Source organism: Rhagoletis zephyria, unplaced genomic scaffold, assembly GCF_001687245.7.
Source record: "Rhagoletis zephyria isolate East Lansing unplaced genomic scaffold, Rhagoletis_zephyria_1.1 Rzeph_scaffold_00036, whole genome shotgun sequence".
Classification (NCBI taxonomy): Eukaryota; Metazoa; Arthropoda; class Insecta; order Diptera; family Tephritidae; genus Rhagoletis; species Rhagoletis zephyria.
The window spans coordinates 316018-341484 of NW_016157120.1; the positions used below are offsets into that span (position 1 = coordinate 316018).

General features: G+C 46.6%; 1 protein-coding gene across 1 annotated transcript in view; it reads left to right on the forward strand.

The window, feature by feature from the left end:
* Window positions 1–24958, forward strand: part of futsch (microtubule-associated protein futsch) — a 221540-nt gene extending 196582 nt beyond the window's left edge. Inside the window, exons 3-8 of the mRNA XM_017619273.1 lie at window positions 2025–2197; window positions 5185–5407; window positions 5482–5640; window positions 5713–18053; window positions 20379–24618; window positions 24685–24958. Of these exons, the coding sequence (XP_017474762.1) occupies window positions 2025–2197; window positions 5185–5407; window positions 5482–5640; window positions 5713–18053; window positions 20379–24618; window positions 24685–24854 (17306 nt within the window). The 3' untranslated portion in view covers window positions 24855–24958. The remainder of the gene's footprint in view (window positions 1–2024; window positions 2198–5184; window positions 5408–5481; window positions 5641–5712; window positions 18054–20378; window positions 24619–24684) is intronic.
* The last annotated feature ends 509 nt before the right edge of the window (window positions 24959–25467 follow it).

Here is a 25467-nt window from a genome sequence, read left to right on the forward strand (position 1 = left end):
CAACGTTCGATATAAGAAAGACTGTAGAGCACTAAGGAAACTGAGAACAGGAGCTGTAATAGCGCTAACGGAGATAATGACCAGTCCTGACTAATGTCGATATGGTGATTCTCGTAGATAACTGTAACTGACGTGTATCTGTGAACGACCAGTCAATACGAGTACTTTGCTGGCGGATCGCTTGGTAGATGGTTCGGTAGTTTGTGATAACGATAAAAGCTCTTAGATGCACTTCCAAATAGTTTGATGTCTTCAGGCAACGGTGAGAGTACTATTAAGAGCTGCAGTGGTGGGTAGTCCCGTAACTGAGACTGAGGCCTACCTGTGAAGAGTGCTGTGATATAGGCGGGTGCTATCACCTTATTCGCACACTAAGATAGTCATACGGTTGCAAAGAGCAGTGGGACAGAAACCCTCATACTTCTAACTCTTCTTCTGCGCACTACGCCATGAAGGTACTTATAACTAGTTAAGCGAATGGTATGGGTCGCGTGTATCGATCAGCATCTTCCCCCTACCTTACTAGAAAAATGGAGGGTTTGTCGTACCTAAAAGCGCAGCCCAACTACCTCAGCTTACCTACAAAGTGTTTTGGTGGCTTGCTCACTTCACGATATTTTATTCGATAGACCTTAAGAACAGGTAAAAATGTACAAAGATGAGCGAAAATAGTATTATGCGCTATTGGCTCGCCTTGTGCGCCACTCCCTGCCTACATTGGCAGTTGAGCAAATATCAGTATATACAAATGAAAATTCGGAAAGGACCCGAAAGATTTCCGAAATAACTGATAAAACTTCGAAAAATCCCAAATAATACGAATCATTTAATTCTAAAAAAAATCGAATAAAATAAATTAATTAAAACTACATATTTTTGGGCAGGCTGCGCTTTTTAAAACACATAATGCATCATTAAAGTAGGAGCCTAAAAAATATTAGAAACCGTCGCCCACCCTGGAACCACTTTTCCCATTAAATAAGTTTAAGTCGGTAAGCCTCCGCCCTGATCAATATTTCTCGCCCGGAGCATAATTTCCGCCTAGCTTCTCTTATTCCTCTCCAGTTTTCTTCACTAGACAGTGTTTTCTCTATAAAGTGGTAAACGCTAATTGGGTTTATCAAGCCGACGATTCAATCAGGGTGCGGCCTGGAGTCGTCATAGTTATATGCATTTGAATTTCGCTGTTTTTTTACATATTTTGCAAAAATTGTCTGAAGTACTCGTGACCAAATAAGAGCTACGTGGTGTAGTTTCGTCGAACTTTATGTTGACCCCGCATTCTAATACTGGTATTAAATAATCTAACTGTCGACTTCCCTCCCGTTTGACTGTTCTTGCCAATGTGTAAGCGAATGAAGCATGACAGAATAACAAATGACCATGAAGATGGCACAGCGCAGGAACCGGTTTGTCTCCAAATCTAATTTGACAAGGAATGGTGGAAAATCGTTTCACACTACATCGAAGCCTGACTCGTATTTTATTAGACTTGTACTCCTTTCTTCTCTTTGTTTTGTTAGATACCATAACCGTTTTATCTCTTGGGCTAGTAGTTCTATAGACGTCGTGCCGCTTACGACTAGTACAGCGGTCTCAGACACCGTAGGCTAAGCAGCGCCGACTCCAAAAGCACTGCACTGAGGATACAGTTTTTCTGTGATGGAAAGTCTCATGGATAGACTTGTGGCTATATTCTATCTGACACAAGCCAGAGGTTGAGAGTTCATGAATTTAGTGCACTTCAGCTGTGCCTACTTCATTCCAAGCTACATATGTATGTATGTACTTAATTTAAACACCAAATGAATAATTAAGCACTCACCTGTGTGTATTTTTCTGCGTTTTCACTGAAATTTAATATTTATTAGGTTATTAATGAGCGCCCAAATTGTTGAAAGGTTCACAAAAAAGAGCGTTGTACTAAATTTAGAATTTTTTTTTTACCTAAGTATTTACGTAAGTCCTTTGAAAGTATATAATTAATTTGTTTTGCAATTTTTGTTTCTCCTCTCTCTTTGCAGGCGAACGACTCATTCAGTATGCTAGTGAAAATCTAGTCACTGAAGTGCTAATACATCCTCAGTACAATACACTTATACAGTGTATGCGTAATTTGCTGAGTAGTTTTACACGGCATCGTCACATAATACACGCTGGCTATACGTTCTCTGGCAATGGTTCCTGGATATTGCAGGTAAGTCAAAATTTTAGTTAGCTTTGTTGGGGAAACCACTATTTTTTATAATTTGCGGCAAAATATTGAAAAATCAGAATCTTCTAAAAGCAAAAATATTGTGAAGAAAATTGACCGAGCACTCCTCTATGCATGTACATTAGTGTGGTTCAAAAATTGAAAAATATAATTTTTCGTTTTTCTAAATTTGTTTTGATTTTGCGAAGAACATTTACCGAGCGCTCCTCTGTACACGTACATTAGTGTGGTCCAAATATTGAAAAATATAGTTTTTTCGTTTTTCAAAATTTTTTTGATTTTGCGATGAAAATTTACCGAGCGCTCCTCTATACATGTACATTAGTGTGGTCCAAAAATTGAATATAATTTTTTGGTTTTTTAAATTTGTTTTGATTTTCGAGAATTTCATACCATTTCTGGGCTTTGAGCATTTCTAAATATATTTATTTTTCTCAAAAATACGAGCATTCTCTTTTACCATTTAGAAAAATCCTAAGGGGTGAGACACTTTAATTTTTTTTACCACCATAATGTACATACATACGTACAGGAGTATTTCCTACCTAACCCTCAACACATGATTTGATAACTATAACCAAATAGTATAACCATTACCAAATCATGTATTGACATAAATATATTTAGTTAACGTAACTAAACTCTTTTCTCAGTGTAGTAGGCTATTTAAAACGTTGATTTCACATTTTTTTCGAACTAAGGAAATAAGAAAGCAATAATTGTCTCTCGAATTAGCGATTTAAGATGGGTGGTCCACCAATTCAATGATTTGGCTGGTTCTTGGTGTAAAGAGTGGAGGCTTCAATGAAGCTACTCCAACTAATTCGGTTTAAGGGCCCACTAAACTCAGCAACATTTCCTCAGCTTTAGACTCGACTACAGGCCGGCTTCTGTTGTCTTGGTGCAAGCGGCTCTCTATATAAATGAGCAAGTTCAAAATTCTCCAACCAATAGGTGGTGCATTCGTTACTGGACCCGCAACCTAAAAACCAGATCCAATGGAATCCCCAAAATAGCTTCGGTTAATTACCCCCCTACCGCCCAATGTTTGCCGACCCACCACACGTAACGAGGACTACCCATTACGGACATGGGTTTGATGAATATACGTAACCTCCATAGGAAATATGCATCTATCGCACTGCTGGTTTGCTTAGAGAAAAACCTGGCTGACATCACCACAGTACAGGTAGCGCGATGGGCGGAGCATGATTGCTGGACGGCGCACAAATTTGTTGTGAGATTTGTAGTTTGGCGGAGACTTCGACAGCTGGTATCAAAGTTCACTTACATCAGTGAACGAATTGCCAATTCCGTCAGTCTCCATGACAACAACTCCGGCAGAGAGAGGAGAGAGGCGCATCGACTTCGTCGCAGGCAGGAACATAGTAGTTATTTATTAATGCCTTACAGCAGCATCGAAAGCTATATAAAAACATTTTGCTGTCCCATGATCAAAGAGAAGCGACCAAAGCTCGACGTCGAAAAGCTATAGAAACAAACCACATCCGAGAACTTTTGACTCTGAATCTCGGCTAGATAAGAAACTTCTCATAGATAAGAACTTCTCATTGACTCACTGACTCTCTTCGGACCGCTGCGGTTGGCTACTATCAACCACTTAGGAACAGCTTCCAAGCCACCCCGAAGCAGACTCCGTAGCATGCGGCAATTTTTTATAAGAAAAAAAGAAGGCAAAGAGCCACGAGTTTGAATATTTTGAAATGCTGACAGGCAGGTTTGTGGCACGATAATTTTCCAATCTCGATCTCTCGATTCGCTATATTTGCATCCCTTCGTTGAGTCTCTAGCAGAGATTTTTCTCTGACAACTGTCTTATGCTCAGAAATCCGTTTATCTTATGTAAGTCCAACAGAACTGGTACACCTTTGCTTCTCTACAGTCTATCAAGGATAGAGAGTGTGGATTTAACTGTGCTAAGTGGACTCTTCAATGGACAAATTTTAGCATGGTAAGTCAGTCGTTTCGGTTTGCTGTCCTGCAAAACCGGTTTACTTAAGAAATATAATTCAAACTGAGCATTTGAAAACACGTTAAAATACTTCGCCTCTAACTGAGTGTGCAGAGGTGCTTGTTATTATTTGTTGGCTTCCAGAAAGTCGCAGGATCGAAAGCCGTGAGCATGTTCACACGATAATAAACATTTTTGTTATGTACTTTCGAACCAAGAAACAGCATCTATGAAGTACAGAATGAAAGCGTATTCAAGCGAAAAATTCACCAAACAAAAATCTCTACAAAGCAGCAGTTTTGCACTTCCTCATGGAGTTCTTCCAGCTCTGGGCATGCCACGATATGGTTTATTTTTTCTCAGTGTTCCTGAAAGATATACTTTTATTCTTCTTGATAAACATGTTTAGTTTTTCAATCGAAGCTTGCTTAGCCCTTAAGACCAAGACTAGCCATGTTGCACTCAAGCGGTCCCACTGGTATCATAACCTAATAACCATCAAACACCTCGGTAGTGTAAGAGCGCAGACAACTTATTGAATATCTACCTGATAAACTCGTACGAATGGACAGAAACGCTCTAACTCTGAAATAATTCAACGAGGCCCGCGAAGCTAGTAACAGAGGAAGAGGAGAGCCTCTTGGCGGAAAAAGAGGATCTGCTGAACCTGCTCTAAGGAGCACAATACTGTTCCATTCGTACAACTGCCATAGAAATTGTTACAAAGGCCAGTACTATCTGGGCTCGCGATTACCGAATCATTAATGGTAGCTCTGAAACTGAATTGATTGCTGATTTTTCATTAGGTAAACTTTTCTCTTGAGTCCTCAGTAATCTTATCTTTTCTTTTTGCATCCACCGACCTCCTACACTTACAGCTATCTAGAATAACGGCAGTTTTCTTAAGTTAAATATCTACAAAATTCTTATACCACATCGCAAAATTTTTATTTTCCTTTTTCCATTCATTACTACCTTTCTGTCTTCTTCTTTCCAGGATGGAACCTTTTCCGTCTCCGACTTCTCGGAGGCATTTCAAGAGCACGACGTACAGCGCGTGCTACGCGCCTACGCCGATACGATCACAATGAATATTCATTGTGCCGATGCCGGTCACTGGCACAGCGTGCCACACAAAAGTTTTGCACGCCTCTGTAAAATACGTATTAATCCCGTGGACGTGCTGGATACAAGCAGTGAAGGTATCAACGCCTTTATTGGTAAGCGAATGGAAAGGAGGCTTAAACAAGTTCTTTATTTACACTAAACCAATATGTACTTTCTTCCTCCGCAGATTACCTGGCACCCATGCTTGTGCCTACTTCACTGCGTGAACTGCTTGAGACTTCAGATGTTGTGGGCAATATACGCTTTACACATCCTACACTTTACGTCTTCCCAGGTGGTCAGGGTGATGCTGCGCTCTTCGGCATCAATGGTTTTAATATGTTGGGTAAGTATCGTGTAACTTTGTTATACACTTTTCTAATTTCATTCACTCCCTCTCTCTCTTTCTAATCCCCAGTCGACGGCGGTTTCAACCGCAAGGCTTGCTTCTGGGATTTCGTACGCCACTTGGATCGCTTGGATGCCGTCCTCTTGACACGCCTTAACAACAGCAACATTCAGGGCATAAGTTCGGTGGTTTCGCGTAAGCGTGACGCTCACGTCTATCCACAAATCGGACATTTCTTCGGTAACGTGCCCGATCGCAAGGGTGGCCTGCCCAGTCCCGACGGTGATAAGGATCGCGACCCTCTTTTAGTTGATCTCTTCGAACATGGCCACAATTTAGTAAGTGATCTGAAGTCGCTGGACCTGAAGCCGCAAACCTGCTATCGCAATCAAGACCCTATCAATTTGTACCACAAAGTTGGCCATGGCACATTGGATATGTATGTGATCAGCCCCGCTCGCGATTCCAAAGAGGTTAAAGAGTTTTTAGCAAAATGGCACTCAGGCGATCAACGCTTATTCGCCGCGCGCGATTCGCGCGAGTTCAACTTCCCACTGCAGAACTTGGTGTCCATTTGTGCATTGCTTGTCTGGCAGCCAGCCAACCCAGATGACACCATTACCCGTATACTCTTCCCCGGCAGCACACCAGATTTTAAGATACAGGAAGGTTTGGAAAAGCTCAAGCATTTGGAATTCATGAAACACTCTACATGTACTGCCAAGTCTATTGCACCAACTATACAGACTGTGGTGACGACACGTAAGACATTCAAGTCCGCCATTGGAGCGCCTATCGAGCCGATGGGCGTACCGTCCAAAGCAATTGGTAGATTTGCGCCGGTTGCTGCAGCTGCCGTGGCTATACAGCAGGACAATAAAGCAAAAGAGGCCGCAGCCACTGCCGCCCAAGTAATAGAAGAGACCAAGATTGGAAAGGCTGAGGCTGAAGTCGAGAAGATTGGTCTGCAGAAGAAGGAAGACTCCGTGGACACTGACGAACCTGCCGCTGAAACCGGTGATGAGGCTGTACCTGAGCCGGTAGTTGAAGCAGAGAGCAAAGAGGAAGATAAACCGGATGGTGAAGCGGCTGAAGAGGATAACAAAGAGAAGGAGGCCGAAAGCGAGAAGAAGGTTGAGGTGGTTATAGTGAAGCCACAGCAACAAGCTGCACCACAAAAAGAGGAAACGCCAACACCCGAAGTCATTAAACCCAGCAAAGCCGGCAAGGGTAAACCTGACAAGCCACGTGCCGAGGTAAAGCCTGTAGTGCGTTCCCGCATCGATACCAAACCGCCGAAATCAATGGAGCGCAAGGGCCTTAGGAAGGATTTGACCGCGGATAAGAAGGCCTCACCAACTGCTACGCCACGTAAAGAGCCCGCAGCAACAAAACCGCGTGATGTTAAGCCGCGTGTAGTTACACGCGCTACCAAATCTAGCCCCAGCAGCACGCCGGCCAAGAGCGCCAAAGATGCTAACAATCGCAAGGTGCTCGAGTCCAAGCAACAAGCTACACGTCAGGCTACCAGCACCTCTACTACCACAACAACACGCCGCGAGACCACGCGTACCAGTGCTGCTGAACGCAAAGAGACACGTACCCAGCAACAACAAGTGCAGCAGCGTAAGCCAATTTCACGGCGGCCACGCGGTGCTTCGCCAACGAAGCGTGCACCTGGCAGTCCCATCAAATCAGTTAAACCCAAAGCGGATTTGAAAAAGTCGCGTTTGGACAAAGGTGGCACCACCGACTCCAGTTTGGTTTCCACGCCATCAGCCGATGAGGCGACTGCTGCCAAGAAGCTGCAGGACTTGACCGCCTCACAAGAACTCGACGCCGAAAAGCAACGCGAACTCGATGATCTGAAGGAAGAGCAAGAGGTCGTGCGGGAAATCGAAGCGGTCTTTAGCCGCGATGAAATGAAACGTCAGAAGCAGTTGGCTGCGGAAATGCGCAAGATCTCCAAGCAGGACAGCACTACTGAGGCCGAGGAGGAGGAAGAGTATCTGATAATTGAAAAAGAAGAAATCGATCAGTACACTGAGGACTCGATAGTAGAGCAAGAGAGCAGCATAACGAAGGAAGAAGAAATACAAAAGCATCAGCGCGATTCCCAAGAGTCGGAAAAGAAACGCAAAAAGAGCGCCGAAGAGGAAATCGAAGCTGCAATTGCCAAAGCTGAGGCCGAAGAGCGCAAGGCACGGCTAGAGGGTGCTGAAGCGGAGGCAGAAGCTGGAGAAGAGGAAGTCGATGATGAAGAGAAGGCTGCAGAACCTGAACACAAGATAACCATACCTGACAAGTCAGAGATTAAAGCTGAAGTACAAGAAATAATCACTGCAGCCAAAGATATAGTCACTACGCGCACTGAAGAACAAATTAAAGCTGAGGAAGAACTCTCCTCGCCCACGCATGAGGAAAAAATAAGCAGCGCTAAGAAAACTTCCGACACCAAAGATGAACCCATAGAACAACCTGAGATCCTACCTGCCAACCTACAAGAAAGTCTACCAGAAGAAAAGTTCTCCGCCACAATCGAGTCGGGCGCTACCACAGCGCCAACGCTTCCTGAAGACGAACGCATACCGCTTGATGAAATCAAAGAAGACCTTGTTATTGAAGAAAAGTATGTGAAGGAGGAAACAAAGGAGGCCGAGCATGCAGCTGGAGCTGAGGCTTTGGCCGCTAAGCCAACGGAACCCATTGTAACGGCAGCTGGTATTGTCATTGAGAAGGTCGCGGAGCCAGTAATTGTCGGTTTAGCCACTGCGGAACGTGTGCTACCAATGAAGATGACCTTCGAAGCTCAACAGAACCTCTTACGCGATGTGGTGAAGACTCCAGATGAAGTCGCTGACTTACCGGTGCACGAGGAAGCTGACTTGGGTGTGTACGAAAAAGACACTCAGGATAGTGGAAAGGTTATTTCACACAAAGAAGAAATTACAAAAGAGGAAAAAGAAGCTGAGGAAAAAGATACATATGAGGAGAAGGAAGTAGAAGTTGAAGAAAAAGAGGAAACCGAAGCGGAAGTCGAAGTCGAAAAAAATATTGCAGAGAAAAAGTCGTCCGCTTCACCCGCAGAAAAACCACCATCTCATTCAGAGAAAGTATTATCGCCTGCTAAAAAATCTGTTTCGCCAGCTGAGAAGCCACCATCGCCTTCCGAAACACCTGCATCCCCAGCTGAGGAGGCAGCTTCACCAGCAGAGCTACTAGCTTCTCCTACAGACAAGGCCCCATCGCCTGCCGAAAAATCCGTTTCTCCAGCTGTTACCATACCTTCGCCTGAAGAGAAACCTTCATCCCCTGCAGAGAAAACACTATCGCCTGCCGAAAAGACTGTATCCCCAGCTGAGAAGTCGGCTTCACCCGCAGAGCAACCAGCATCTCCCACTGAGAAGGCACCATCGCCTGCTGAAAAAGATGTGTCCCCTACTGAGAAGGCACCATCGCCTGCCGAAAAAGATGTATCACCAGCTGAAAAGGAACCTTCACCTGCTGAAAAAACTCTATCCCTAGCTGATAAGGCAACTTCACGCCCAGAGAAACCCGCATCGCCTACAGAGAAGGAGCCATCGCCTGCGGAAAAAGAGGTATCCCCAGCTGAGAAGGCACCTTCGCCTGCTGAAAAGGCTGCTTCACCCCCAGAGAGACCCGCATCGCCTACAGAGAAGGAGCCATCGCCTGCAGAAAAAGATGTATTGCCAGCTGAGAAGGCACCTTCGCCTGCAGAAAAAGATGTATCCCCAGCTGAGAAGGCACCTTCGCCTGCAGAAAAACCCGCTTCCCCAGCTGAGAAGTCGCCTTCACCCGCAGAGAAACCGGAATCCCCTACAGAGAAGGCCCCATCGCCTGCTGAAAAAGATGTACCCCCAGCTGAGGTGGAACCATCACCTGCTGAAAAGGCTGCTTCACCATCAGAGAAACCTCTATCTCCTACTGAGAAAGTACCTTCACCTGCCGAAAACGATGTATCCCCAGTTGAGAAGGAAAGTTCGCCTGCAGAAAAACCTGCTTCCCCTGCAGAGAAGGCATCATCTCTTCCCGAAAAAGACGTATCCCCAGCTGAGGTGGAACCATCTCCTGCTGAAAAGGCTGCTTCGTCTTCAGATAAATCTGTATCTCCTGCTGATGTACCTTCACCTGCCGAAAAAGATGTATCTCCAGCTGAGAAGGCACCATCGCCTGCAGAGAAACCTACATCCCCTACAGAGGAGGCACCATCGCCTGCCAGAAAAGATGTATCCCCAGCTGAGGTGGAACTATCTCCTGCTGAAAAGGCGGCGTCGCCTTCAGAAAAATCTGTATCTCCTACTGAGAAGGTAGGGTCACCAGCCGAAAAAGATATATCTTCAGCTGAGAAGGCACCTTCGCCTGCAGAAAAATGTGCTCCCCTTGAAGAGAGGGCACCATCGCCGGCTGGAAAAGATATATCCCCAGCTGAGAAAGCACCTTCGCCTGCAGAGAAACCTGCATTCCCTACAGAGGAGGCATCATCGCCTGCCTTAAAAGATATATCACCAGCTGAGAAGGATGCTTCTCCTGCAGATAAGGCATCATCTCTTTCAGAAAAAGACGTATCCCCAGCTGAGAAGGAACCATCTCCTGCTGAAAAGGCTACTTCACCCTCAGAAAAAGCCGCATCTTCTACAGAGAAGCCACCATCGCCCTCTGAAAAAGCTCCTTCTCCAGCTGAGAAAGTCACTTCACCCGAAGAAAAAACAGCTTCACCTACCAAGAAGGAACCTTCCACTGTCACAGAAGAGACAGCTGCAAAAGAATCGCGCAAGTCGACAAGCACACCTGAAGAAAAGGGGGGCAGTGAAGTTACATCTGAAGATGAATTACCTGCCCATGTACTTGCAGCTATTGATTCCACTAAGCCCAAGGATCTAGAGGACACTGTCTCCATCGATAGTCCTGCGACTATTGAAGAAGCTATTGAGGTGGAAATGCAGAAGTCCCTACAAGCAAGCAGAAAAGCCTCACAAGAAATCAAAGAAGTTCAGGCTAAATCAGAATCTCGTAAAGCGTCTGTTGTATTAGATCAGGATGAGAAGAAAGGGGTAAAACCTACTCCCTCACCAAAAGAAGCTTCCACATTTGAAAGTAGCATTGATGAAAAATCACCAGCAGCATCAGATGGAACTTCTCGTAGGGCATCTGCGGTAACGGATGAAAAGTCCGCGCTTCCATCGGCCGAAGCTTCACGTCGAGAATCTGCTGTTGAGAGTGTTAAAGATGAAAAGTCTGCGGCTACCTCCAAAGAACCATCGCAATCTGGCTCGATTCCCGAAAGCGTTAAAGATGACAAATCGCCCACCGCGTCGAAGGAGGTTTCAAGGCCGGAGTCCGTTGCTGAAAGCGTTAAAGATGAAAAATCAGCTCCCGTATCTACGGAAGCCTCTCGGCCAGCTTCTGTTGCTGATGAAGCTGATAAATTAGAAGCGGAGACTGTGTCATCTCCTGTTGACACAGCTCCAGTTAAGATTGATCCATCCGCGCTTACACTAGACCTAGAAGTTGTGAAAAGCGATGCCAAACTGCCAACGTCGTCTAGTCCGGTTGACGTAGCCGAAGGCGATTTCCCCGAAGTTAAAGAGACATCCACTGAAAGTAAAAAAGTTCCCGCAGAAGACACTGCTGTTTCAGGTGCAGAAACAGTTTCTACACCAGTAGACGAAGCAAAAGATCTCAAAACTGACACTGCTTCCATGGTTTCGCGTCCTGAAAGCCCTGAAGGAGAAAAGTCACCAGCCATCACCAAAGACAGCTCCCGAGGACCATCTGAGGATACAGTTCCAGAAGAGAAAGTCAAGCAATCTCCTGTGGTCGTTAAAGAGGTATCGAGTGTCGATGACGTCAAAGAAGAAATATCTCCATTTACTTCGAAAGCAGAATCTGCCACTACGAGCGTCAAAGATGAGAAGTCGCCAGTGGCTTCAAAATCGGATTCTGCTGTTGCGAGCGTGAAGGATGAGAAGTCACCTGTCGCATTGCAGCCAGAGACCGCTGATGCGAACGTCAAAGATGAAAAGTCGCCAGAGGCTTCGACAGAAGTTTCAAGGCCTGAATCAGTTTCCGTTAGTGAGAAAGATGATAAATCTGCTCTTGCCTCAAAAGAACCTTCCAGACCAGAATCTGCCGCAACGAGCGTAAAAGATGAGAAGTCACCAGTGGCTTCAAAACCGGAATCTGCTGCTGCAAGCGTTAAAGATGAAAAGTCGCCAGAGGTTTCGAAAGAAGTTTCAAGGCCTGAGTCCGTTTCCGAGAGTGTAAAACAAGATGAATCTCCTCTTGCTTCAAAAGAGCCTTCTAGGCCAGAGTCCGCTGCCGAAAGCGTCAAAGATGAAAAGTCACCAGTAGCTTCAAAACCGGAATCTGCTGCTGCGAGCGTCAAAGATGAAAAGTCGCCAGGGGCTTCAAAACCGGAGTCTGCTGCTGCGAGCGTCAAAGATGAAAAGTCGCCTGTAGCTTCGAAAGAAGTTTCGCCACCCGCTTCTGCTGCTGAGAGTGTAAAAGAGGATAAATCTCCAATCGCTTCGAAAGAACCTTCACGACCCGCGTCTGCTGCCGAAAGTGTCAAAGATGAAAAGTCACCAGTAGCTTCGAAAGAAGTTTCGCCACCCGCTTCAGCTGCTGAGAGTGTAAAAGAGGATAAATCTCCAATCGCTTCGAAAGAACCTTCAAGACCCGCGTCTGCTGCCGAAAGTGTCAAGGATGAAAAGTCGCCTGTGGCTTCAAAACCGGAGTCTGCTGCTGCTAGCGTCAAAGATGAAAAGTCACCAGTAGCTTCGAAAGAAACATCCAGGCCGGAATCCGTCGCTGAAAGTATCAAAGATGAAAAATCCCCAATCACCTCTAAGGAAGTTTCTCGTCCCGCATCTGTTGCAGAAAGTGTGCAAGATGAAGCTGATAAAGGGGAAGCCGAAACCGTTTCGTCCCCAGTTGATAAAGCCCCAACTAAGATACAACTAGAAGAACTTTTGCTAGAAAAAGTTACACCCGAAAGCAAACTTCCAACAACGTCAACTCCAGTAGATGTTGCCGAAGGCGAATTCCCAGAGACTAAAGAAAAAACTGTCGAAACAAAACAAGCTCCCGCAGAGGAAGCAACTGTCGGTAGTGCAGAAACAGTATCAACTCCAATCGATGAAGCGAAAGAGCTAGTTGCAGAGCCTTCCGAGGTAGCACCACGTCCTGAAAGCCCTGAAGTTGCAAAATCTGCAGCAATCTCCAAAGAGAGTTCCAGACGACCTTCAGAAGGGGAAGTTAAGGAGGAGCGGGACTCAAAACCAGGATCTGACGCGACGAGGATAAAAGATGAAAAATCACCAACCGAAACAAAGGAAACAACTCCAGCCGCTTCCGTCGCCGATAGCTTGAAAGATGAAAAGTCTCCAACTGCTTCCAAGGAAACCTCCCGTCCAGAATCCGTGGTCGAGCATGTGAAGGACGACAAGTCGCCAATCACTTCCAAACCAGCATCTGCTGCCGAGAGTGTCAACGATGAGAAATCGCCAGCTGCTTCCAAGGAATCCTCACGACCAGAATCAGTTGCCGAGAGTGTAAAAGAGGAAAAATCGCCACACGCTTCTGCTGCCGAGAGCGTAAAGGACGAGAAATCTGCAGACGCTTCCCAGGAAGCCTCGCGACCAGTTTCCGTCGCTGATAGTTCCAAAGACGACAAGTCGCCAATCGCTTCAAAGCCGGCCTCGGCTGCTGAGAGCGTTAAAGATGAGATATCAGCAGCTGCTTCCAAGGAAGTTTCACGACCAGAGTCTGTGGCGGAAAGTGTGAAGGATGAGAAGTGGCCAATTGCTTCCAAGCCAGCGTCCGCGGCCGAGAGTGTGAAGGACGAGAAATCCCAAGCTTCTTCCAAGGAAGCCTCACGCCCAGAGTCCGTAGCCGGAAGTGTAAAGGACGACAAGTCACCAATTGCTTCCAAACCGGCGTCTACAGCCGAGAGCATGAAAGACGAAAAATCTCCAGCTGCTTCAAAGCCGACGTCCGCTGCAGAGAGCATGAAAGACGAGAAATCTCCAGCTCCTTCCAAGGTAGCCTCACGCGCAGAGTCAGTAGCGGAAAGTGTAAAGGATGACAAATCACCAGTCGCTTCCAAAGAAGCTTCTCGACCAGAATCCGTTGTTGGTAGTATTAAAGGTGACAAATCACCAATCGAGGAGGAAGAAGTCGAAACTGAATCAACTCCCGTTGACAAAGCGGCAATTAGGATGGAAGATCTTCAATTAGCATTGGATATGGAAAGTGCTAAACTAGAAGTTAAGCTGCCAACTAAATCAACTCCTGTAGATGTGGCTGATGGTGAGTTTCCTGAGGCTGTAAAAGCCACAGGCAAACTCCAAGATGACACAAAGGCACCTGCGGAAAGCGCTGCACTCAGTGTTACGGAAACTGTCTCGAGTCCGGTGGACGAAGCTAAGGACTTAATTGATATTGGCGCAGATGCAGAAGAAGCCGAAAAAGAAAAGGTCGCGAGTGTAGAAGACGAAGTTAAGGCTTCAGTGGCAGATTCTATCAAAACCTCGATGGAAGTTGCTGAGGGAGTAGAAGAAAAGGTAGAAACTGACATCGGCGAGGCTGTCAAGATAACCGAAAAAGATGTGGTCGATGAATCTGTGAAGACTGTAGATGAAGTAACCGAAATGGGTAAACGCAAAGCAGAGACTGTGCTCGAAGAAGTAACAAAGACAATCGAAGCTTTAAAAGAAGCAGTTGAAGATAAGGCAAAAATGGCGACCGTTGAATTTATTAGCAAAGTCGACGAAATCAGTGAGAAACCGGAAGACAAAACCACAGCTGACGTTGATGAAGTGATCACAACCATTGAAGAAGCTAAGAAAGAAGTTGAAGAAAGCACCAAATCTATAGCTAAAGAACTGGTTAAGGAAATAGAAGAAGAGACAGAAAAAGTAGAGGAAAAAACCAAATCTGTCGCTGAAGAGGTAACCAAGAAAGCCGAAGAAGGAGCACAAAAACTGGACGAACTTACAACAACTGCTGGCGAAGTGGTTGCAAAGGAAGAAGAAGAAATAACTGCAAAAGTAGAGGACTTGAAAAAATCTGCTGAAGAAAAAGGTAAAACAGTAGTCGAAGAAATTTCGCAGAAGGTTGAAGAAGTAACTAAAGCAGTAGAAGACGTGAAGCAAGTCGCCGAAGACATAACTACCTCGGTAACCAAGGAAGTCACCGAGAAGGTAGAAGAAGTTTCGAAGGCCGTTGAAGACAAAATAACACCAGTTTCTGAGGCAGTAATAAAAACCACTGACGCAGTGTCTGAGAAGCTTGAAGAGGTAAAAGCACAGGCGACGGAGGAAGCACAGGCGGCTGAGAAAGAAATCATTGCGGAGGTGGCTGCCGTAACCATGACAATTAAAGATATCCAAACGACAGCAGCTGACAAAGTTAAAGCAGCAACAGAAAAAGTTGAAGAAGTGAAAGAAGCTGCGGAAGAAAAAATGAAAAGCGTCACCGAAAGTGTGAGCAAGCTCATAGACGACACGCAAGAAACCACAGAAGAAGTAACGAAACGCGCTAGCGCCGCTATTGATACCGCGAAATCCGATATTTCCGGTGGCATTAGCGGTTTTTTCGAGGACGTCAAGAGCAGTATTTTTGGTACAGCGGAGAAGAAACAAGAAGAGCCAAAAGAGGTCACAGAAGAAATAACAAAATCCGAGAAAGTAGAACTCGAGTCGGTGCCGCCATCTTCCAAACTACCACTCGAATTGGGCACATTCTCGACCGAATTGCGTGAAACACACATAACTACGGTAGAATCCCCAGAGTTCAAGGTGACACTTACTGAGCGCGATGAAACCATTTTGCATGATATCAAAGAAGAAGATGAGGAGCATAGGGTTTCGCCACCAACGACCAAACCAGCATTGGAAATGGAGCAGCCACTGCGACCGGTGTCACCACGTGAAGTAGAGGTATTCAAGATTGTAGCCGATGTGGCGAAGGTGCTGAAGTCCGAGAAAGACATCACTGAAATTATACCCGACTTCGATGAGCAAAAGTTAGAGCAACGCCTTAAAACACCAGAAGAACAAGAGCAAGAAAGTGCTACTGTTCAGCGTATGTTGGTAACGGCCAGCAGCGAAGATGGCGGAGAGGAAATAGACATCTGTCCTAAGGGCAGCATAGTTTTTACACCAACAATGGTTCCCGAAGCGATAGCAGAAAAGACCTCACCCATCAAACCACTTGACATCGATTATAAACACTTCCAAGAAGATGCAGCCGCTGACGATTCAGAAAAGTCTTCCCCTGAATTGCGTTCTGGGCCCATTTCTATTGAAGAAAAGGATAAAGTAGAAGAGTCAGAAAAAATGTTGCGCAAAGTTGCTGAAACTAAAGACGCTACTGAAGTTGTCACTATTGATATCACAAAATCTGAAAAGGTTGAAGAAACCACTGTTTCAAAACCAGAATCAGTTGTCGCCACTACCAACGGCAAGAAAGAGGAGAAGTCATCAGCTCCATCCAAAGAATCCTCAAGACCAGAATCGGTTGCAAGCACCAAAGAAGAGAATATTGAAGACAAAGAGGTGGAAACTGCAGCATCCCGCAGAACGTCGATTGTTTCTACAGCCGAAAGCAAAAAGGATGAAAAGTCTTCAGCTACATCCAAAGAAACCTCACGACCTGAATCCGTTGCCAGCACCAAAGAAGAGAATGTTGCAGAGTCTGTGGAGTCTCGGCGGGAATCAGTACTCTCGACTGCTGAAAGTAAGAAGGAAGAAACCGCAGAGTCTCGCCGAGAGTCAGTTCTTTCTACTGCTGTAAGCAAAAAAGATGATAAATCTCCAGCTTCATCCAAGGAACCCTCACGACCAGAATCTGTTGCTAGCTCCAAAGAAGAGCAGATTGAAGAGTCCGTCGAATCTCGGCGGGAATCAGTACTCTCGACTGCTGAAAGTAAGAAGGAAGAAACCGCAGAGTCTCGCCGAGAGTCAGTTCTTTCTACTGCTGTAAGCAAAAAAGATGATAAATCTCCAGCTTCATCCAAGGAACCCTCACGACCAGAATCTGTTGCTAGCCCCAAAGAAGAGAAGATTGAAGAGTCCGTCGAATCTCGGCGAGAATCAGTAATCTCGACTGCCGAAAAAAAGAAGGAAGAAGCGGCAGAGTCTCGCCGAGAGTCGGATCTTTCTACTGCTGAAAGCAAGAAGGACGATAAGTCTCCAGTCCCATCCAAGGAACCCTCACGACCAGAATCTGTTGCTAGCTCCAAAGAAGAGAAGATTGAAGAGTCCGTTGAATCTCGGCGGGAATCAGTACTCTCGACTGCTGAAAGTAAGAAGGAAGAAACCGCAGAGTCTCGCCGAGAGTCGGATCTTTCTACTGCTGAAAGCAAGAAGGACGATAAGTCTCCAGTCCCATCCAAGGAACCCTCACGACCAGAATCTGTTGCTAGCTCCAAAGAAGAGAAGATTGAAGAGTCCGTTGAATCTCGGCGGGAATCAGTACTCTCGACTGCTGAAAGTAAGAAGGAAGAAACCGCAGAGTCTCGCCGAGAGTCGGTTCTTGCTACTGCAGAAAGCAAAAAGGACGATAAGTCCCCAGTTCCATCCAAGGAACCCTCACGACCAGAATCTGTTGCTAGCTCCAAAGAAGAGAAGATTGAAGAGTCCGTCGAATCTCGGCGAGAATCAGTAATCTCGACTGCCGAAAGTAAGAAGGAAGAAACAGCAGAGTCTCGCCGAGAGTCGGTTCTTTCTACTGCTGAAAGCAAGAAGGATGATAAGTCTCCAGCTACATCCAAGGAACCTTCACGACCAGAATCTGCTGCTAGCATCAGAGAAGAGAAGATTGAAGAGTCCGTCGAATGTCGGCGAGAATCTGTACTCTCGACTGCCGAAAGCAAGAAGGAAGAATCTTCAGAGTCTCGCCGGGAGTCGGTTATGTCTGCCGCAGAAAGCAAGAAAGACGACGAGTCTCCAGCTCCATCAAAGGAACCCTCACGACCAGAATCTGTTACTAGCACCAAAGAGGAGAAGATTGAAGAGTCGGTCGAATCTCGGCGGGAAACAGTACTCTCTATTGCCGAAAGTAAGAAGGAAGAAACCACAGAATCTCGCCGAGAGTCGGTTCTTTCTACTGCAGAAAGCAAGAAGGGCGATAAGACTCCAGTCCCATCCAAGGAACCCTCACGACCAGAATCTGTTGCCAGCACTAAAGAAGAGAAGGTTGAAGAGTCCGTTGAATCTCGGCGGGAATCAGTACTCTCTACTGCTGAAAGTAAGAAGGAAGAAACCGCAGAGTCTCGCCGAGAGTCGGTTCTTTCTACTGCAGAAAGCAAGAAGGACGATAAGTCCCCAGTTCCATCCAAGGAACCCTCACGCCCAGAATCTGTTGCTAGCACTAAAGAAGAGAAGGTTGAAGAGTCCGTTGAATCTCGGCGGGAATCAGTACTCTCTACTGCTGAAAGTAAGAAGGAAGAAACCGCTGAGTCTCGCCGAGAGTCGGTTCTTTCTACTGCAGAAAGCAAGAAGGGCGATAAGTCTCCAGTCCCATCCAAGGAACCCTCACGACCAGAATCTAATGCCAGCACTAAAGAAGAGAAGGTTGAAGAGTCCGTTGAATCTCGGCGGGGATCAGTACTCTCTACTGCTGAAAGTAAGAAGGAAGAAACCGCTGAGTCTCGCCGAGAGTCGGTTCTTTCTACTGCAGAAAGCAAGAAGGGTGATAACTCCCCAGTTCCATCCAAGGAACCCTCACGCCCAGAATCTGTTGCTAGCACTAAAGACGAGAAAGTTGAAGAATCCGTTGAATCTCGGCGGGAATCAGTACTCTCTACTGCTGAAAGTAAAAAGGAAGAAACCGCAGAGTCTCGCCGAGAGTCGGTTCTTTCTACTTCTGCAAGCAAAAAAGATGATAAATCTCCAGTTCCATCCAAGGAACCCTCACGACCAGAATCTGTAGCTAGCACCAAAGAAGAGAAGATTGAAGAGTCCGTTGAATCCCGCCGGGAATCAGTACTCTCCACTGCTGAAAGTAAGAAGGAAGAAACCGCAGAGACTCGGCGAGAGTCCGTTCTTTCTACTGAAGAAAGCAAGAAGGACGATAAGTCTCCAGTGCCATCCAAGGAACCCTCACGACCAGAATCTGTTACTAGCACTAAAGAGGAGAAGATTGAAGAGTCGGTCGAATCTCGGCGGGAATCAGTACTCTCGATTGCCGAAAGTAAGAAGGAAGAAACCACAGAATCTCGCCGAGAGTCGGTTATTTCTACTGCCGAAAGCAAGAAGGGCGATAAGTCTCCAGTTCCATCCAAGGAACCCTCACGCCCAGAATCTGGTGCTAGCACTAAAGAAGAGAAAGTTGAAGAGTCCGTTGAATCTCGGCGGGAATCAGTACTCTCTACTGCTGAAAGTAAGAAGGAAGAAACCGCAGAGTCTCGCCGAGAGTCGGTTCTTTCTACTTCTGCAAGCAAAAAAGATGATAAATCTCCAGTTCCATCCAAGGAACCCTCACGACCAGAATCTGTAGCTAGCACCAAAGAAGAGAAGATTGAAGAGTCCGTTGAATCCCGCCGGGAATCAGTACTCTCCACTGCTGAAAGTAAGAAGGAAGAAACCGCAGAGACTCGGCGAGAGTCCGTTCTTTCTACTGAAGAAAGCAAGAAGGACGATAAGTCTCCAGTGCCATCCAAGGAACCCTCACGACCAGAATCTGTTGCTAGCACTAAAGAAGAGAAAGTTGAAGAGTCCGTTGAATCTCGGCGGGAATCAGTACTCTCTACTGCTGAAAGTAAGAAGGAAGAAACCGCGGAGTCTCGCCGAGAGTCGGTTCTTTCTACTGCTGCAAGCAAAAAAGATGATAAATCTCCAGCTTCACCCAAGGAACCCTCAGGACCAGAATCTGTTGCTAGCACCAAAGAAGAGAAGATTGAAGAGTCCGTTGAATCCCGCCGAGAATCAGTACTCTCGACTGCTGAAAGTAAGAAGGAAGACACCGCAGAGTCTCGCCGAGAGTCGGTTCTTTCTACTGATGCAAGCAAAAAAGATGATAAATCTCCAGTTCCATCCAAGGAACCCGCACGACCAGAATCTGTTGCTGGCACCAAAGAAGAGAAGATTGAAGAGTCCGTCGAATCTCGGCGGGAATCAGTCATCTCAACTGCCGAAAGTAAGAAGGAAGAAGCGGCAGAGTCCCGTCGAGAGTCGGTTCTTTCTACAGCAGAAAGCAAGAAGGACGATAAGTCTCCAGTTCCATCCAAGGAACCCTCACGACCAGAATCGGTTGCTAGCACCAAAGAAGAGAAGATTGAAGAGTCCGCTGGATCACGGCGGGAATCAGTACTCTCGACTGACGAAAGCAAAAAAGAAGAATCCGTAGAGTCTCGCCGGGAGTCGGTTCTTTCTGCTGCTGCAAGCACGAAGGACGACAAGTCTCTAGCTCCATCCAAGGAACCCTCACGAGCAGAATCTGTTGCTAGCACAAAAGAGGAGAAAATTGAAGAGTCCGTTGAATCACGGCGGGAATCAGTACTCTCGACTGCCGAAAGCAAAAAGGAAGAATCCGCAGAGTCTCGCCGGGAGTCGGTTCTTTCTACTGCTGAAAGCAAGAAGGACGACAAGTCTCCAGCTCCATCCAAGGAACCCTCACGACCAGAATCTGTTGCAAGCACTAAAGAAGATAAGGTTGAAGAGTCCGTCGAATCTCGACGGGAATCTGTACTCTCGACTACCGAAAGTAAGAAGGAAGGTAGTGCTGAGTCTCGCCGAGAGTCGGTTCTTTCTACTGCTGAAAGCAAGAAGGACGACAAGTCTCCATCTCTATCCAAGGAACCCTCACGACCAGAATCTGTTGCTAGCACTAAAGAAGAAAAGGTTGAAGAGTCCGTCGAATCTCGACGGGAATCAGTACTCTCGACTGTTGAAAGTAAGAAGGAAGAAACCGCAGAGTCTCGCCGAGAGTCGGTCCAATCTACTGTAGAAAGCAAGAAGGACGACAAGTCTCCAGTTCCATCCAAGGAACACTCACGACCAGAATCTGTTGCTAGCACAAAAGAGGAGAAGATTGAAGAGACCGTTGAGTCACGGCGGGAATCACTACTCTCGACTGCCGAAAGTAAGAAGGAAGAAACCGCAGAGTCTCGCAGAGAGTCGGTTCTTTCTACTGCTGCAAGCAAAAAAGATGATAAATCTCCAGCTTCATCCAAGCAATCCTCACGGCCAGAATCTGTTGCTAGCACTAAAGAAGAAAAGGTTGAAGAGTCCGTCGAATCTCGACGGGAATCTGTACTCTCGACTACCGAAAGTAAGAAGGAAGAAACCGCAGAGTCTCGCAGAGAGTCGGTTCTTTCTACTGCTGCAAGCAAAAAAGATGATAAATCTCCAGCTTCATCCAAGCAATCCTCACGGCCAGAATCTGTTGCTAGCACCAAAGAAGAGAAGACTGAAGATTCCGTCGAATCTCGGCTGGAATCAGTACTCTCGTCCGCCGAAAGTAAGAAGGAAGAATCCTTAGAATCTCGCCGAGAGTCGGTTGTCTCCACTGCAGAAAGCAAGAAGGATGATAAGGCTCCAGCTTCGTCGAAAGAAACTTCGCGGCCAGAATCTGTTGCCAGCACCGAAGGAGAGAAAGTTGAAGAATCTGTCAAGTTTCGGCCTGAATCAGTACTCTCAACTGTCGAATCTAAGAAGAAAGAAACCGCAGATTCTCGCCGAGAGTCGGTTATTTCTGCAGCTGAAAGCAAGAAAGATGATAAGTCCCCAATTTCTTCCAAAGAATCTTCTCGACCTGAATCCAGCCACGTAAGCGCCAAAGAAGAAAAGATGGAGGAAGCGGTTCAATCACGCCCTGCATCAGTTCAGTCCCCTGTTGAATCTATTAATATTGACAAAACAGCAACGGCGCCAAAAGAAGTTTCTCGTTGCGAGTCAGTCGCCAGACATGCTAGTATAACGGAAGAGAAAGTGGTAGAGTCCGCGGGGTCAAGTGCGCAAAGTCATAAAGAAGAATCAGTAGAGGCCCGAATACAAATAGTTAGCGAATCAGCCGCCATTCGCCTGACTGAAGAGCATGGCGAGTCTAAATCTAAGGTGGCAACAATAACACAGGAAACTTCTGAAGCCATTTCCAGTTCGAGCCAAACCTCCGGTATTCAAAAGAAAGCAGATTCCTTTAAATTAGCGCACACACTATCTTCTTGTACAGAGGCATCGACAGTTGTGAGCAAATCTATTGACTCCTCAGTGCGTACCCAACTACGGCAGGAATCTCACAGCGAATCAGTGAGTAGTGTTAAGGTGGAAGATAGTTCATCAAGAGAATCGCTTATCAGTTTTGCAACCGAGAAGGAAAGTAGTCGAACTGCTGAAGAGAAAAAATCTGAGGAATCTCTAGTCAAGACTGTGAAAACAGAATTCGTTTCCCAGACTGAAGATTTGATGACACATTCGGAGGAATGTTCGTCGGAATCCGTCGTAAGTGAAATTCAGACAGACTCACACTCTTCAAAGACAACTGCCAAGCAAAGTAGTACCGCAGAACTCGACAGCAAAGAAAGCTTAAAAGAGACCGTTGCTGAATTCCTAGCAACCGAGAAAATCATCTCGACCAAGGAGAGCTTAGTAAGCGATGCAAAAACTTCAAAATCTTCGGATGAAAGTCTAGAGAAGACTACTGCAAGCGCTACAGTCAAGTCCACCACCGCATCGCGTAGAGCATCCGATTTTGCGGCCAGTATAAAAGACAGCTCGAGAAGAGGGTCCGAATTCAGTCAAACGAGTGACGGACGAAACACGCATAGCGATCACGAAGACGATGATAAGGATGACGGCGTAGTTAGTGTGAAAGAGGGGCGTTCCAAGTCTATAGCCACAATAATGATGACTAGCATCTATAAGCCATCCGAGGAAGTAGGAGCATTTGAGAAACTAGAGGAGGAAAGTGAAGAGCATGCAGAATCCGTGGAAGAAATCAAATCATCTATCACGACAACCACACATAGTCAAGTGCTGAGGTCCAGCGAGCAGGTTAGCTCAGCTAGCTCGGAGCTCAAGTCAAAGACATCAACACAATTGGATACCATAATACTTACACAACCACTGGGGAGCGATCCGAAAACTCCACCCACTGCGCCAGTGAGTCCAGGCATAAGACACTCGACAACATGCGCCAGCACAGCCACAACCACAACGTTGAGCGAAACGTGCGGCAGCAGCGCGGCGTCTGTGAGCGGTCCCCTATCACCAAAAGATTTTAGCGGTAAGTCCAGTCCAGGTGCACTTACCTCTGAGAGTCAATCAATACCGACACCAAAAGGTCGCGGTTCCTTTTCAGATACATCCGAGTCTTCACCCAAGCCTACTTCGCCATTTCCGCGCGTCACGAAAGATGATCTGAAGACCATGACCGCTACCATTACCGAGGCCACCAGCTCTGGCGCCTTTTCTGCACAAGAATTCGCCGAAGAACTATTACCCGACTTGCATGAACAGCGCGGCATCGAGAAGACAACCGCACTCAGCAGCAGCACCGAGAAAATCATAACAACAACAATAACCACAGTGACAAAGGTGATCTCCAGCGATGGCAAAGAAATAGTCATGGAAGAAAAGACTGTCACCACCACAGACACCACTGAGCCGGATGGCGAAAAAGTAACTGTGACCACAACACGCACTACCAGCGAGAGCGACAAGAGCGACCACATACTGCCCAAGGAGGTAGCAATTCTGCGAGGCACCTACCGCTCTTCCACACCCGGGAGCGACGATGAACGCATGACCGGCGCCTACATGAGCGATGATGAGTTGCCCGCTTCACCACGCAGCATTGCATCCTCACACGGTGCCAGCTACGAATTGCAGCGCTCCAGCTCGGGTGTGAGTAAACGCTCCGACTTTGACGTAGACGACAGTCAAGATGACATACCACCACAATATGGCAGCGAAGAGCACTCAGCCGCGCGCGCAATTTCGTCCACAACCGCCAGCTGCCTGCAGAAAATTCCCGACCCGATGAGCACCTCATTCTATGGTGCGCTGCCTGATAGCTTTGACGCAAAGCCCACAGCACCTATACCAATCTGTGGCACCACGACGCATACGGTAACCACACGCACCTACGTTGCCGACTCACCTGCCAGCCAATCAACGGAAAGCTTTGAAAGCACTAGCCAGACTTCCGCCAGTCGTCAGATAATCAGCGGTGGTACACGCGCCAGTGTTGACAGTGGCGATCATAAATTCCTGGAAGAAGCCGATATGGATTTCGAGAAGGCGCTTGAGGAGCATGTACAAGTGCGCGGCGCTGATGTGATGTCTTCGGTGACTGCCAAGTACTCGTACTCACCCTCGAAAGCGGAAGAGGTGGAGCAAAGTGTTGCTAGCGTAGAAAAGCCTAAATTCCCGCTTGTGGATGTGCAGAAGACGCGCTTCACCGAGCCGGGCACAGCAGCGAGCAGCACCAGCAAAGTCGAAAGCGCAACAGAAAGTAAAGACAGCAAGACAACAATTACTACAACTACGACCACTACCAGCGTAAGCGCAGACAGCGCCAGTTCTATAGCTGCCAGCGAGACCACCACAACTACGACGACAACAACTACCGCTACCGGAGCACTGCCTAAAGACCCACTGAAGGAATGGGGTAAACCCCTAGGACTGCCATCACCTGCACCGCTGCCCGTCGAGGGTGATGTGCGCACCACACCGAAAAAGGAACGCCGGCTAGTGGCTACCAAAACCCGACTGAACAACGAAAAAAATCTGCGCAAACGTTCCGAATCGCCAAATAAGGCCAAGAAACCGGCCCCAGTGTATGTGGATCTCACCTACGTACCACACAATGGCAACTCCTACTACTCACACGTCGAATTCTTCAAGCGCGTGCGCGCGCGTTACTATGTCTTCTCGGGCACCGAGCCCAGCCGGCAGGTGTACGATGCACTGTTGGAGGCTAAGCAGACGTGGGAGGACAAAGAGTTGGGTAAGTTGCGCGGGCGTAAAGTAAATGAATTCGAGCTGATTTATTTTCTCTTATTTTCTGTTGCAGAGGTCACCATAATACCCACATACGACACCGATGTGCTCGGCTATTGGGTCGCCGAGAATGAGGAGCTTTTAGCCAAGTGTCGCATTGATTTGTCGCCTTCAGCATCGCGTTGCACAATTAACTTGCAGGATCACGAGACATCTTGTGCCGCCTACCGCTTAGAATTCTAGGCCACGGGGATGTTCATTTCATTCGCCGACGCCGAGAATCTCATACAACTCTACAATTAAAAGCTTAACACTCTACTAAACATAATATATTAAGTCACAAAAAAGTAATACTAACGAAAGGAAGCTTTTGACAACATCAATCGTGAAGCTTTTATGAATGAAATAAAATAAAATAAAATTAACAAAAAGCGAACAAGTAATAGCAACACATGAAAGCTCTTGCGGCAGAAACTTCGCTACGACGCTGGAAGTATGAAACTTCAGCAGGCGAAAGTTGGTTAGCTAGCAAAAGCTTTCACGCTTTAAAAGCCCACAACTCAGCGCTGGAAACAGGCATACCACACAACCAGCTTGACATACTTGAAAAATAATAATTAAAAAAAAAACTTGAAAAATTTAGAAAAACAAAAAAGAAAGGGATGTGAAAACTCAAAACTATGTAAGGCTGAAAGCTTGACAAAGCTTCGCGCTTATGTATGCAGCTTTGCAGCAGCTTTTTTGCGGCAATTGCGCTTGGAAAGACATGAGCAAAGGAATGGCGGTGTTTCTTGGTGTACTACACGAGATTTTGCAAAAAACAAAAATATAGTGTAGCGCCATTTTGTTTGCTATT